General features: G+C 38.3%; 1 protein-coding gene across 1 annotated transcript; it reads right to left on the bottom strand.

Annotated features, from left to right (window-relative positions):
* Window positions 1-1,178: 1,178 nt before the first annotated feature.
* LOC136559801 (coagulation factor XIII B chain-like) lies at window positions 1,179-10,195 on the bottom strand. The gene is made up of 10 exons (XM_066555198.1): window positions 10,117-10,195; window positions 8,873-9,073; window positions 8,209-8,394; window positions 6,924-7,352; window positions 5,584-5,754; window positions 5,151-5,249; window positions 4,318-4,500; window positions 2,652-2,855; window positions 2,105-2,287; window positions 1,179-1,402 (listed from the first exon to the last, which is right to left on the bottom strand). The coding sequence occupies exons 1-10, from the start codon at window positions 10,193-10,195 to the stop codon at window positions 1,179-1,181; spliced, it is 1,959 nt and encodes a 652-aa protein (XP_066411295.1).
* Window positions 10,196-11,475: the final 1,280 nt, after the last annotated feature.

Raw genomic sequence — 11,475 nt, 5'->3', positions numbered from 1 at the left:
TGGATAATGATAGAAAAGCTGAAGCTCAAAGTGGCACTTACAAGGGACATTAAAGGTCACAAGAAGGTATTCTGTTGCTACACTAGCATTAAAACAATCAATAAGAAAATGTGGCATGTCACTAAAACAGGTAGGTGGGGCAGCAGCCCCACGTGTAGCTTGAATATTTGATATGTTCTTTGCCTCAAAGTTCATCAACAAGATGCTGCCTTCATGTCTGCAATGCCCCTCATCCTGTCCTCTGGTTACAGCCACACAGCCAGTGTTGTGTGTACATCCAGAACAAGTGATGGGTGAATGAATTCTACTTCCAACAGCTGTTCCAGCAAGGGCCTTTTAATCCCTTTTGCTCCAGGTTGCTCTGTAAGAAGAAGGTTATTGCTGTATATGTACTGTGTAAAGTATTTTTATCAACCTTTTTTCCACCTATTGGTCGGCTGGGCTCTGACTAAATAAGCAGAATTTGTCTATTCCAGAATGCTTTAATTTCTTTTTTTGTCTTATTCATTGGTGTAACTCTTGCAAAAGCTTTGGAAGCCATACAGAGCACCATATATGGTATGATTTCACAGACAGATGAGTTTAGACATGAAAGACAGAAGACACCTTAGAGTGGCTTTTTTATTAAATCAGACTAAAATGGATGCAAGGCAAACTTTGTCCATATTCCTGGATTTTCTTCATAGCTGTAGTCACACTTGTTCTCAGGCAGACCCTTAAGACTATCAATATTTAAGTGTCATAGGAAATCGTACCAAGTACTTGGATTTTAATATTCTTAAAATAGGTTTTTAAAAAAAATTAACTTCTCAGTCAATTTGTATACTTTTAGGTTTTAAGTAAATTTTACAGATCCCTTAAGAACTTTATTTTCTGTTTTATATTGTTCCTCAAGTTCAGTCCTTTAGAGGCTCCTTACCTGTGAAGGGAGACATGAGTGCTGTTAAGATGTACAAGTCCTTCCTCCAGCTTTTTCAATGTGTATGCTAATATTGCATCCCTGTGCTGCACTGCTCATCCTCATCCCACAAAGGCCTTTCCCTTCCATCCCCCTCCGGCTCAAACTCAACACTCATTTCCCAAAGCTGAGTGGAGCAACCTGGAGAACACGAGGCCACCCTAATTCACCTGCTTATAAGAGATAAAGAACACATACATACCTTTCCTATGGCCTTTCCTCAAGTCCATACTTGCATTTCTCTTTCAACACACCTTGGATATGCCAGCTGTCCTCTCTCACACTGTACTTGAAATAAAGTTGTGCCAGATTCTGCTCCAAAATGGTTCTGTTTGCAGTAAAATCCAACATAATCCCCATGGTAAAAGTAAACTTGGTCTGCATAGAATGCTTGCAGCAGCACATTATTTTTCTCCATTTCAGTTTTTGACAAAGTACACGGCTCTAAAAAAGAGAGACTTGATCACTGCTAATAAATTGATTCTTTTTTGAACAGACTATTTTGACCAGGCTACACTAAAACTGCTAATTATTTCCTATTGTCTTATTTTACTGCAGGCATACTATAGTTGAGGAAATATAAAGCACCACATGAGCTTAACTTGCTTCTATTTAAACTTTCACATGTCATTTGAAGATGCTGAAATTGAGACTTAAAAGTTCTGGCTGACAATACTCAATTTATAAATTATAAGGAGCTGATTTTAGAGACAATTGGGGTTGTTCAGCCTGGCAAAAAGAAGGATCCAGGGAGACCTCATTGCACCCTTCCAGAGCATAAAAGAAGAAGATCCTATAAGAAAGAGACAGACTTTTCAGTATGGCCTGGAGCAGTAGGACAAGGGGTTATGGTTTTAAACTACAAGAGGATAAATTCAGCCTAGACATAAGGAAGTCATTACCACCAGTGAGAAGGGGAAAACACGGGAACAGTTTCCCCTATTTTCCCTTTTCCCAGGAAGTATTTGTTACTTTATTTGTTTCCCTTGGGAAAGGCCAAGGTCAGGCTGGACAGGGCTCTGAGCAGCCCTGCTCATTGCAGGGGATTGGACCAGATGGCCCTTCCAGGTCACTCCCAGGCTGTTCCTTGAGGCTATGAATTCTATATAGAAATAAGTGCTTCTTTATCTTGTTTATCACACCTACCTATACAAACTGGAGGTGAGGTCCATTGTCCTTCAGAGCAGTAGATTCTCTCAGAGCCTTGCAAAAAATGATAGTCAGAGCAAATATACTGAACTGAAGAGCCACTGTCATACTGGGGCAGTGCTGGGACAGTCAGAGCTCCATTTGCAATAGAGGGTGGAGAGCCACATTTTTCTGTAGCAGCTGCAACAACAATAAAAACATTTAAGAATAAGAAACGAACAAATTGGCTGCTTTATCATAAATTAAATGAACATGAAGGTTTTCTTTTTACAGCTCTCTTTCTACAGAGCTTTCATTTTTCTGGGCTCAGAGCAGAGCTTCCCCCTTCCTTCTACAGCCTTGCACAGCAAAGGGAGGTGTATCACTTTTCCAAGCTTGGCTATATTCAACAATAGAGTTGCCTTGTGCATCTGTATTGTTGAAGCCTAAACACTGGTTATTTACAACAGGCTCCAGGCCCACACTAAAAGCAAATCAAATAATTTCTAAATAGGTCTAAGATGATTGATTAATTAAAAATGCAATAAAAAAATTATTGCTTTACCTTGAATAACACATTTTGGATAATTCAGTCTGCCTTGGTCACACTGTGTCCTCCCAAGAGATGGAATGGCAGTCTGGAGAAAACTATATCCCTCTTTACATTCAAACTCTATGAGATCTCCATGGAGGAAAACTAATTCTTCCCGTCTCCATTTCAATGTTAAGTTGTTGCTGTCCATATCAGTTACATTCAGAGTACATGGTTCTGGGAAATAAAAATGTATTTTAATAAGGAGCCACCTTAACTGGTTTCTTAGCTCCCTTTTGTAGGAGTGAAGAAAGAACCCCATGTCAATAATTCTAAAATGCTTCTCAATTTTGCAAGACAAAGAAAGAACTACAGATGCATAGAAAAATGCAAATGAAAGAAAATGTCTGAAGTGACAACAAAAACCAAATACATGCAAAAGGAATGGCTGCTTTCTGACAGGTTCTTAAAACCCAGTGCCAGGATCACATCAGAGACTGTAGCTTTCCATTAGATGATTAATCTCATTAACTTCTGAAACCACTGTTCACCATCAATAAAGCCTACAAAATAAATTTCTACAAGTTCCATGAGAATCACTGGCTGATAAAGACCCTTATTGATGCTTTGCTGAGGGAAAGGCAAGGAGAACTCAGTTATTGGCAGTCTGGTGACAGCAGGGTAACACCAAATTCCCGTGGAATTTTCCTGAAACTCAGTGTAACACCAAATTCCCATGGAATTTTCCTGAAGCTAACATCAGCATGTGCTCTTTCTGGTCTGTTTAGGTGAGTGTATAAAAGAAATCTCAAAAACATGCAAAGGATGATGGGCTTATTGGGATGCTAATGAGACAAATAATGCTCACAGGAAGTGAGATTTCATTATTTCACAGGATTTCTTAAATTTGAGTACTCAGATCCAAAAATTTCAGTCTAGATGAGGTAACTTCTGTTCATTTAGAAATATGCAATTAAAACTGAAGTGATTGTGTATTTTCATTTTCATGGTAGATTACAAACTGAAAGGTGAGCCAATTTAACACAGGATGTTAGTAAAATTTAATTGTTCCATTAGAGGAAGGAAGGAAAGATAAACAAACAACTCTTGTTTGTATTCCTGCTAGCACTGGTAATTTTCTCCAGGGGGTTCTATACATTGTTTTGAGCAGCATACATAAAAGCAGCACAGGAAAATTTGAAAGTCCATGCCAGCATGAAACAAGATATAAAGACACATGATATAAAAAAAAAAAAGCCTGAAAGTTTAAAAACAAAAGTCCAAGAAGCCATCGCTAATTCTTTGTTAATTGTATCTAAAAGCAATTTTGGGAATGGCTACACCATTCCTTCTAATCATCTATTGAAAGACAGGAAGAAATTATCTGAATGGACAATATGGAGGAAAGAAATTGGAGAATCCTCCTAGGAAACAGGAATAGCTATATACTAGAATAGCTCATTCAGGAAACAGAGGAATCTATTTAATTGGCAGGTTTTAAAAACAGGCCAGAGGATACCCAGCAGGAGAGGCCTGCTAAAAATTTAATTTTGGTTCATCCTCATATTTCTGGAATCTTTATTAACTCCAACAAAAGAGGAAAGATGGTAATGAAAAGATTATTTAGAGGTTCCTTCCAATTTTCCCTTTTTATACTACATATGACAATGTAATTTGTAATTTTCCTTCCAAGATTCACCTAAGCAGGTTGGTTGTTCTGTCCAGTTTCCTTGGTGACAATAAACAGTGCTGGGCCCATCCAAAAAGTGGTAATGCTGACAAACATATTCTACCCAGGAACCATTTTTGTAACTTGCCAGTACTGGGCCCAGGACAGCACCATTTTTAATCACAGGTGGAGAGGCACAGTCTTGCTGCATTTCTAATATGGGATAGAGAGAGAGGCAATTAAGTCTTGATTAGATTACAACATTGTTAACACAGGTGAAAGTATTAGACCAATACTAGACTGAGCAAACAAATTTGCAAACAAATAGAATCCAAACCAATACAATTCCTTTTCCAGGTTTCATTTGTGGAAACTCTACACTTGACTTTCTGAATTTTAGACATGCATTTTATTTCCCTCCACACTTTACATCTATGCCTATTTTTGACTCTTGCTTCTTTACACTCAATACAGTTTAATTCTTTTTATGTGATGTAGACCATCTTATTTGTTACTTTAAATGTTTCATCTATGAGTGGTTCAAAAAAATGTTATTGCAAATATTAATCAAGGAACAACAAAATACTCATGAAGCTGCATGTCCAAATAATACTAAAGAGTACAAAATGACTGAATATAAATGCTCTGTATGAAATAAAATTACAAATACACAGCAGGCTTATTGGTGTAATTAAGAAAAAAGCAACAATAGCCTTTTATTTATCGGCTACATTGACATCTGTTGCCCATGCAAGCATTTTCAAGAATAAGGGACTGTCCTATAGCAAAAGAAAAAAAGTAGTCATAAAATGCCTATAATTGGATTCGAGAATCCCTTTTAAAGAAGAGTAATGTTCACCTACTCATATCATCTTCATTGTGATGTGTTTGGTTTGCCTTTGTTTCTGCATCTGCCTCGAGTGGTGGTGGTGCTGTCCCAGATTCCTGGTTATCCACAGCTTCTGTAACCATAGCAGAGACTCAGAACCAGTTTTCACAGAAACAGTTCATTGTAAAGTACTAAAACAGGCAGACATGATGCACTCCAAAATGTAATAATCCCAGTTTTCCAGGGAAGATGTTACAGGTGGCAGCTGAATTCACCTAGCTGATCCTTTTAATCTGGGAACCACGGACTGCCTGTAAAATATGCAGCACTTTGTCTCTCAAGCCTTTTAAGAGAGGAAGGATAACAGTTTTGCAGATATAGCAAGTGAGACTCTCCAGAAAATTAAGGCATGGGTTGAAGAATCATTTCAGTTCAGCTGTCAGCCTTCACAGAAGTAACTAACTCACCAATACAGATAGAGGGTGATGTCCATTTTCCTCCTTCACACTGGATTTCCTCAGATCCTCTCCTTCCCAAGGTACACTGTACAATAACTTTGTCTCCATTATGATATGTTCTTCTGGCTGTGCTGGTATGGCCATGAGGGAGTGGTGGTGGAGGACATTTATTTTTTACATCTGAAAATAAAAAAATGCATATTGTTTTCTGTCTTGCCAAAACCATGTACACAATTAAGCTCACCATACACAATGCAAGCCTATCACTCAAAAGGCTTTTTTTGGCTAAGCCAGAGTAATTTCTTAATAAAATTTTCTTAATACAATGGGAGACCCAAACAAACAAGTGATTTTGCATTCCACAAATATAAAATAAAAGTACTATGTCATTGTACTGCTATAAACAAATTTGTAATTTCTCCACAGAGACTTAAAAAATATCCTTTGTAGGACTCCAGGAAATAGAAATCTCCCATACCCTCCATTCATATACTATTTAAAGCAGATTATGTATTAATTCTAATGCTACAGAAGAAGCAATAACCATAGCCCATTTCCTATCTACAAATTAAGTTTGTGATTACTGTATCCTCAAAAGTAGATTTAGGCCTTGTTTTCATCCTCCTGAGCATCTCCACCTTCTCTGCACTCACTCAAAAAAAGTTCCTGCTGTGTCATGAGAATAAACACAGGGTTGGAGTCTAAGCTGTAGTAAAGGTTGTTTTGTGCTGCTTCCTGCTCTGTTCTATATCTCAACTGCTTCACCTTTCATTCTTTTGGAACTTGATTTACTGAGATTCTCCATTATCCCCCAGTGACTGGGGAAGTGATAGCAATTTCTAAAGGTGTATTCCTGTCCTCAGGACAACCTTTTATTTAATCTGTTCAAAACAAGGAAAGTTTGAGGAGGTTGTACAACTCTGAAAAGTACCACAAGCTAAGGAGAACCTTGCTACAAATTTTATTTTTAATGCCTCTCAAGAGGTACCTCCCCATCCCACAAGGTAGGATTAAGAAGACCTGGTTAACCCTTCATGTACTCTGAACAGTTTATTGAGCTTCAGGGTCTAAAAAATTCCCTGTAACTGCTGATTCCTGCTTCTCTGGGATACAACTTGGACAGTAAGAGACAGTATCTCTCCTGCTGTTAGAGTTCACTGAAATGTAGTTCCAATTACCATTGCTCCCCTTCCTGTTGCCTTGGCTCCCTGCCCTTTGACTGACACTTGATTTACATTTAGGCTACAAACTGTATTTTTATTTTGTATTCATAAAGCATTTCTTGAAAGAAGGTTCACACCTTCTTTTCTCTAAGAATTTGACAGAGTAAAACTATAAAAGCAGGGTACCTTCACACACTGGAGGGTCTGGATACCACCCAAAATTATAGCACTGAATTAAGTCAAATCCAGTGACAGAATAATGTTTGTCACAGAAAAAGTGAACTACATCTCCTTCTTCATAAGTTTTCTTCACAGGATAGAAACCTCCGTGAGCTACTTCACTCAGAGCGGAGCAAGTGATCCCTGGGAAGAAAACACAGCGGTGAAAGCAGCAGAAGAAAGCAGCAGGTGACTTGTTGTGCCAGCGGATGAGTTCCGGGGCTGAGGACGTACCGGTGCAGCGCGGGGGCAGCTGCCGGCCGCGGGGCAGGCACAGCGCTGCGGCGGCGGTGGCGCTCCCGGGGGCCGGGCGCGGGCCCGGCTGGCAGCGCTCCCGCAGGGGCCCGTTCGGCCGCGCCTCGCCGCCCTGCTCCAGCCGCGGCACCCCGTACGGCTCTCAGGGAAAGAAAGCACAGGCGTGAGCACTGCATGCTCTTTTGTGGGAGTGTTCCAAAGCTTCCCTTAGATACTCCTTAAAAGTGGCCAGATCCTGGGTAAAATGATGAATAACTACAAATGCAGCTGTTGGCACAGGTTTTCTGTTTGTCATTTGGAAAAGAAATCCATTCCCATACAAACTTTATTTGAAACAGCATGATTTAATCTCTACTGATTCATTTTACATCTATCAATTTACATCTATTGTCACAGACATGTTTTATGAAAAATCCGTTCCTTGGGATTTTTTTCTCCTGAGAAGCCGACAGGCCTCAGGAGCAAAATGTAACCGATGATTATCTGATTATCTGCTGCTGTGGAATGCAACAGGTGCATCTGGGATTGGTCTCATGTGCTTGTTTCTAATTAATGGCCAATCACAGTCAGCTGGCTCAGACTCTCTGCCCGAGACACAAACTATTGTTATCATTCCTTTCCTGTTCTACTCTTAGCTAACCTTCTGATGAAATCCTTTCTTCTATTCTTTTAGTATGGTTTTAATATAATATATTTCATAAAATAATAAATCAAGCCTTCTGAAACATAGAGTCAACATTCTCGTCTCTTCCCTCATCCTGAGACCCCTGCAAACACCACCACAATCTATCATTTTACAGCTATCATTTTACATTTCTTTACAAATGCACAAAACCATGTGCCTGTGAAACAAGTTTTTCCCCAGAGGTACAGCTGAGGACCTGCTTTAGGAGCACTCAACTGACAGCCTGTCATAGGCAGTTTGGCCCTACAGCAAGGACAGAGGAATTCTAGACTTCTGCAAGAGATTAGAAAGGAGAAAAATGCACAACACTACCAAGTGTGTTAGTACAGCTTGGCTGGGAGGACCATCCTTGTGGCTGACACTGCACTGTATCTTCAGCAGCACCACTTGGGGTGAGGTAGCCTGGATTACATTTGTATTGCAGTTTCTCATGGATTTTGAAGTCCATTTCTGTGCTGTAAAAAGAGCCATTTTCCAAAAGAGGCTTGGTGCATTTTCCTGAAGGATAGAAGACAGCTTGGTTAGAAAGAAAGAATGGAATAATTTTGTTTTCCTGCAAGCAAAAGAAGGGGTTTGTAGCTATACTGATCTAATCTGATTTTCTCAATTTAGTGAAGAAACTCTTCTCCAATCATCAAACTGTATCTCAAACCACCACATGGAATACAGCCAAGGAATCTAGAGCTAGGGAGACTCAAGAAGTTATACATCTAAGGGAAAACTAATAGTTTTCCCAGACTAAGAAAACTGGGAAACTTTATGTTCTTATATGAAAATATAAATGGGTAAATACCCTTAAAATATGTATTGTTGTAAAAATATTCCATATATAAACCTATGTAGTCTCGACATAAATAATTGATTGCACCCTGTACGTTTTATCCCTTCTGTTATGCAGCTTCTTTTCCTCCATGCCCCAGGAAAACCAGCCAGGAAATGCCCCTGCTGGAAGCAATGGTGAACAAAGCTAACTCACTGTAGCATCGAGGCACTGGAGCCCATCCTTTTGCTGTACAAGTTATTCTTCCATCTTGAGTCCCACTTTCAGTTGTGTAACCAACCACACAAGAATAGGAGAGCTTTTTTCCTTTATGCATAGGGAAATAGTAATTTTTGAAACTGTAATAGTACTGGGGAAGGTTTCCATTTTCTATCTGTGGCAAATCACAAGGTGTATCTGTAAAAAGATCAATATGTTTTCCACTAAAAAATTCCAGCCCAGATATGAATGTTTTTGCATTAATTTATCTAATATCAGCTTGACTGATTCAGGCTTTCAAACAAGAACAAAATTCTGAATACTTACAAGCATGAAGGGCCTTTTGAGACCTGCTGAAATGAAGACATACTACAATTTTATCAGCTTTTATTCCTAGGGTTTCACAAGAATATCAGCTGTAGAATAAAACCTCCTAAAGTGAACTGGAGCAAACTGATGCAGGACACCTTTATTTTACCCTGTTTTGCTCAGAAGCACGAGAACCCTTTACTGCACAAACTGTAAAATTCAGTGACAAGTGTCAGGATTAGCAGTGCCTCAGCTCCTTAATTCAGAAAATGCTACCAGAAAAGCAGGATAAGCTGCTAGGAGGCAATACAGGAGTTAGGCTTGTTAAGAAAGGGAATTTAAGAACAGTTAAGAGAAAAGAAACAAGAAATGGAAATTAAGCAAATAACAAGCAGAATGGCAATTTAAAAAAACCCAAAACAACAATCCCCAGTAATAGAAGAAAACCTTTTTAAAGAGTAGTGCTGAATATGACATAAGGTTACTTAAAGAAACCCCAAAATAACAAACAAAAAAAATTACCCAAAAACAACAACCAAAAGAAATCAGTGCTGAAAACAGGGATAGAAAAATGCAGGACCACCCCACATTAACTTCTGCAGATTCCATTTAACTTCCACTATTTTGCTTTGTAACAAAGTGAAAAATACTTCAATCCCCAAGACACTTCAAGATATGAAATGTTTTAATAGTACAAAATTTCAAATAGTACATATTGTAAAACATTCCTAAAGAAATTTCTTCTGAACTAAAGGCTGAACATTTCAATATGACAGCTTTGAGGCTTAGACAGGAATCAGCCATGTCACAACAGAATTGTATTTAAATTTAAAAAACAGTGTTTACTCATTAAAGAGATGAAAAACATTGCACTTAAGTTACCAAGACTGCATATTCTAGATTCAATGTACAATAGAATTCAGTGTATTTACCTTCTGCAAAGAGTTTCCTTGAACACACCATAACTAGGATGATAAAATAGCTTTTAAATCTCATCTTTACTGTCTCCATCTAGTTTCCCCCAACTGTGAAAACTCCCTAAGTATTACTTTTGTAAATAATTAACTGAATTTTCAAAGGTATTCAACAAATGCCTTAATGTCTATGGTATTTTGTCACAAGTTAATTCACTGGAAAAACTATTTTCAACTATTTTCATTTGTATTAGTTCTCCAAATAACTTGGCACCAGACTGGCAGGATTCTACTTCCATTTGACACACTTTGTCACCTGTAATTTATCATTTTACAGTGAAATCAGGCAAAGAGCTTATGGAACAATTTGAGCTTGCTGATTACTGTTCCCCTCACAACCGCCAGAGTCCCAAGTTTAAAGGGCATTCTGTTATCAGATTATTTACCTTGGCTGAAATCAGAGGAAATAGACAATTCCCCCATCCTCCAGCCTAGCCCCTGAGTAAACCAGGCAGTTGCATGCTAGAGATATTTATAATTTTGGAGTTTCTTACATGAACAACATAGCCACTATTATTATCTGAGTTGTGTTGAATACAGCATGCCTCTTCCAAGTATTTTTTTTAAACAAAACAAAACAAATGAACCTAATTTACAGTCAACTCACTGACTAATAGCTATCAGTTGATTTAGCATCATTAGAGATATAATGCTTAAATTTGGGAATAGGTGGGTATAATTTTACAGTTTACATTATCTTGGCCTTTCTCTGAGAAAATGCAATTCTGAGAATGCAGAAGAGAACAGAATGAACAGGGATGCTGTGATGAACACAATCTCTTCAGCCAGAGGAGATGCATGCTTGTATGTATTGCTCACTTGATAGCAATTAAAAAAACTCATAGATCACTGCCCTTAAAATGTCAGGTCAGAATTTGTCAATTCACCCTTAGAACATAGCCTGTTGTTCCATCACTATCTTGCAATGTTTACAAAACAGAAATTGTATTTTCTTTTCTTGCTGCCATACATGATCCCTCAAGACATTACTAAAGTGGATTCAAGCTCCCCAAAACCAGCCAGTTTTGAAATGCACAGCCCAAGCCTCCTTTTCTACACCTCTCTAGATCAGACATTACTGTCCCCCACAAAAAGCTGCTTTTAATAGAATTCTACAATATCTAATCGGATTGAAGAATCCTATGCTATTTTAATATTCACAATTGTGGGACAACAATATATTACTGCACCAGTGAAATTTCCAGTAAAATCCAGTTAATTGATTTTATTGTACAATTGCTTTTGATAATAGTACAAAATAGGGTTTCAAAACTGTATGAAATACAAGAAGTTACCAAAATGTTAATCTTAAAAAAC

The sequence above is a fragment of the Molothrus aeneus genome, chromosome 9, assembly GCF_037042795.1.
Source record: "Molothrus aeneus isolate 106 chromosome 9, BPBGC_Maene_1.0, whole genome shotgun sequence".
Lineage (NCBI taxonomy): Eukaryota > Metazoa > Chordata > Aves > Passeriformes > Icteridae > Molothrus > Molothrus aeneus.
Note: the sequence above shows the minus strand (reverse complement) of the source record. Positions and strands in the feature narration are given on the sequence as shown.

Coding starts and splice junctions, on each gene's coding strand:
- LOC136559801 (XM_066555198.1), bottom strand. CDS start 10,195: ATGGAGACAGTAAAGATGAGATTTAAAAGCTATTTTATCATCCTAGTT. Junction 5,755..6,923: donor AGACCCTCCAGTGTGTGAAG/GTACCCTGCTTT, acceptor TTTTATTTTCAG/ATGTAAAAAATAAATGTCCT. Junction 4,501..5,150: donor TCACAATGAAGATGATATGA/GTAGGTGAACAT, acceptor ATCCCATATTAG/AAATGCAGCAAGACTGTGCC.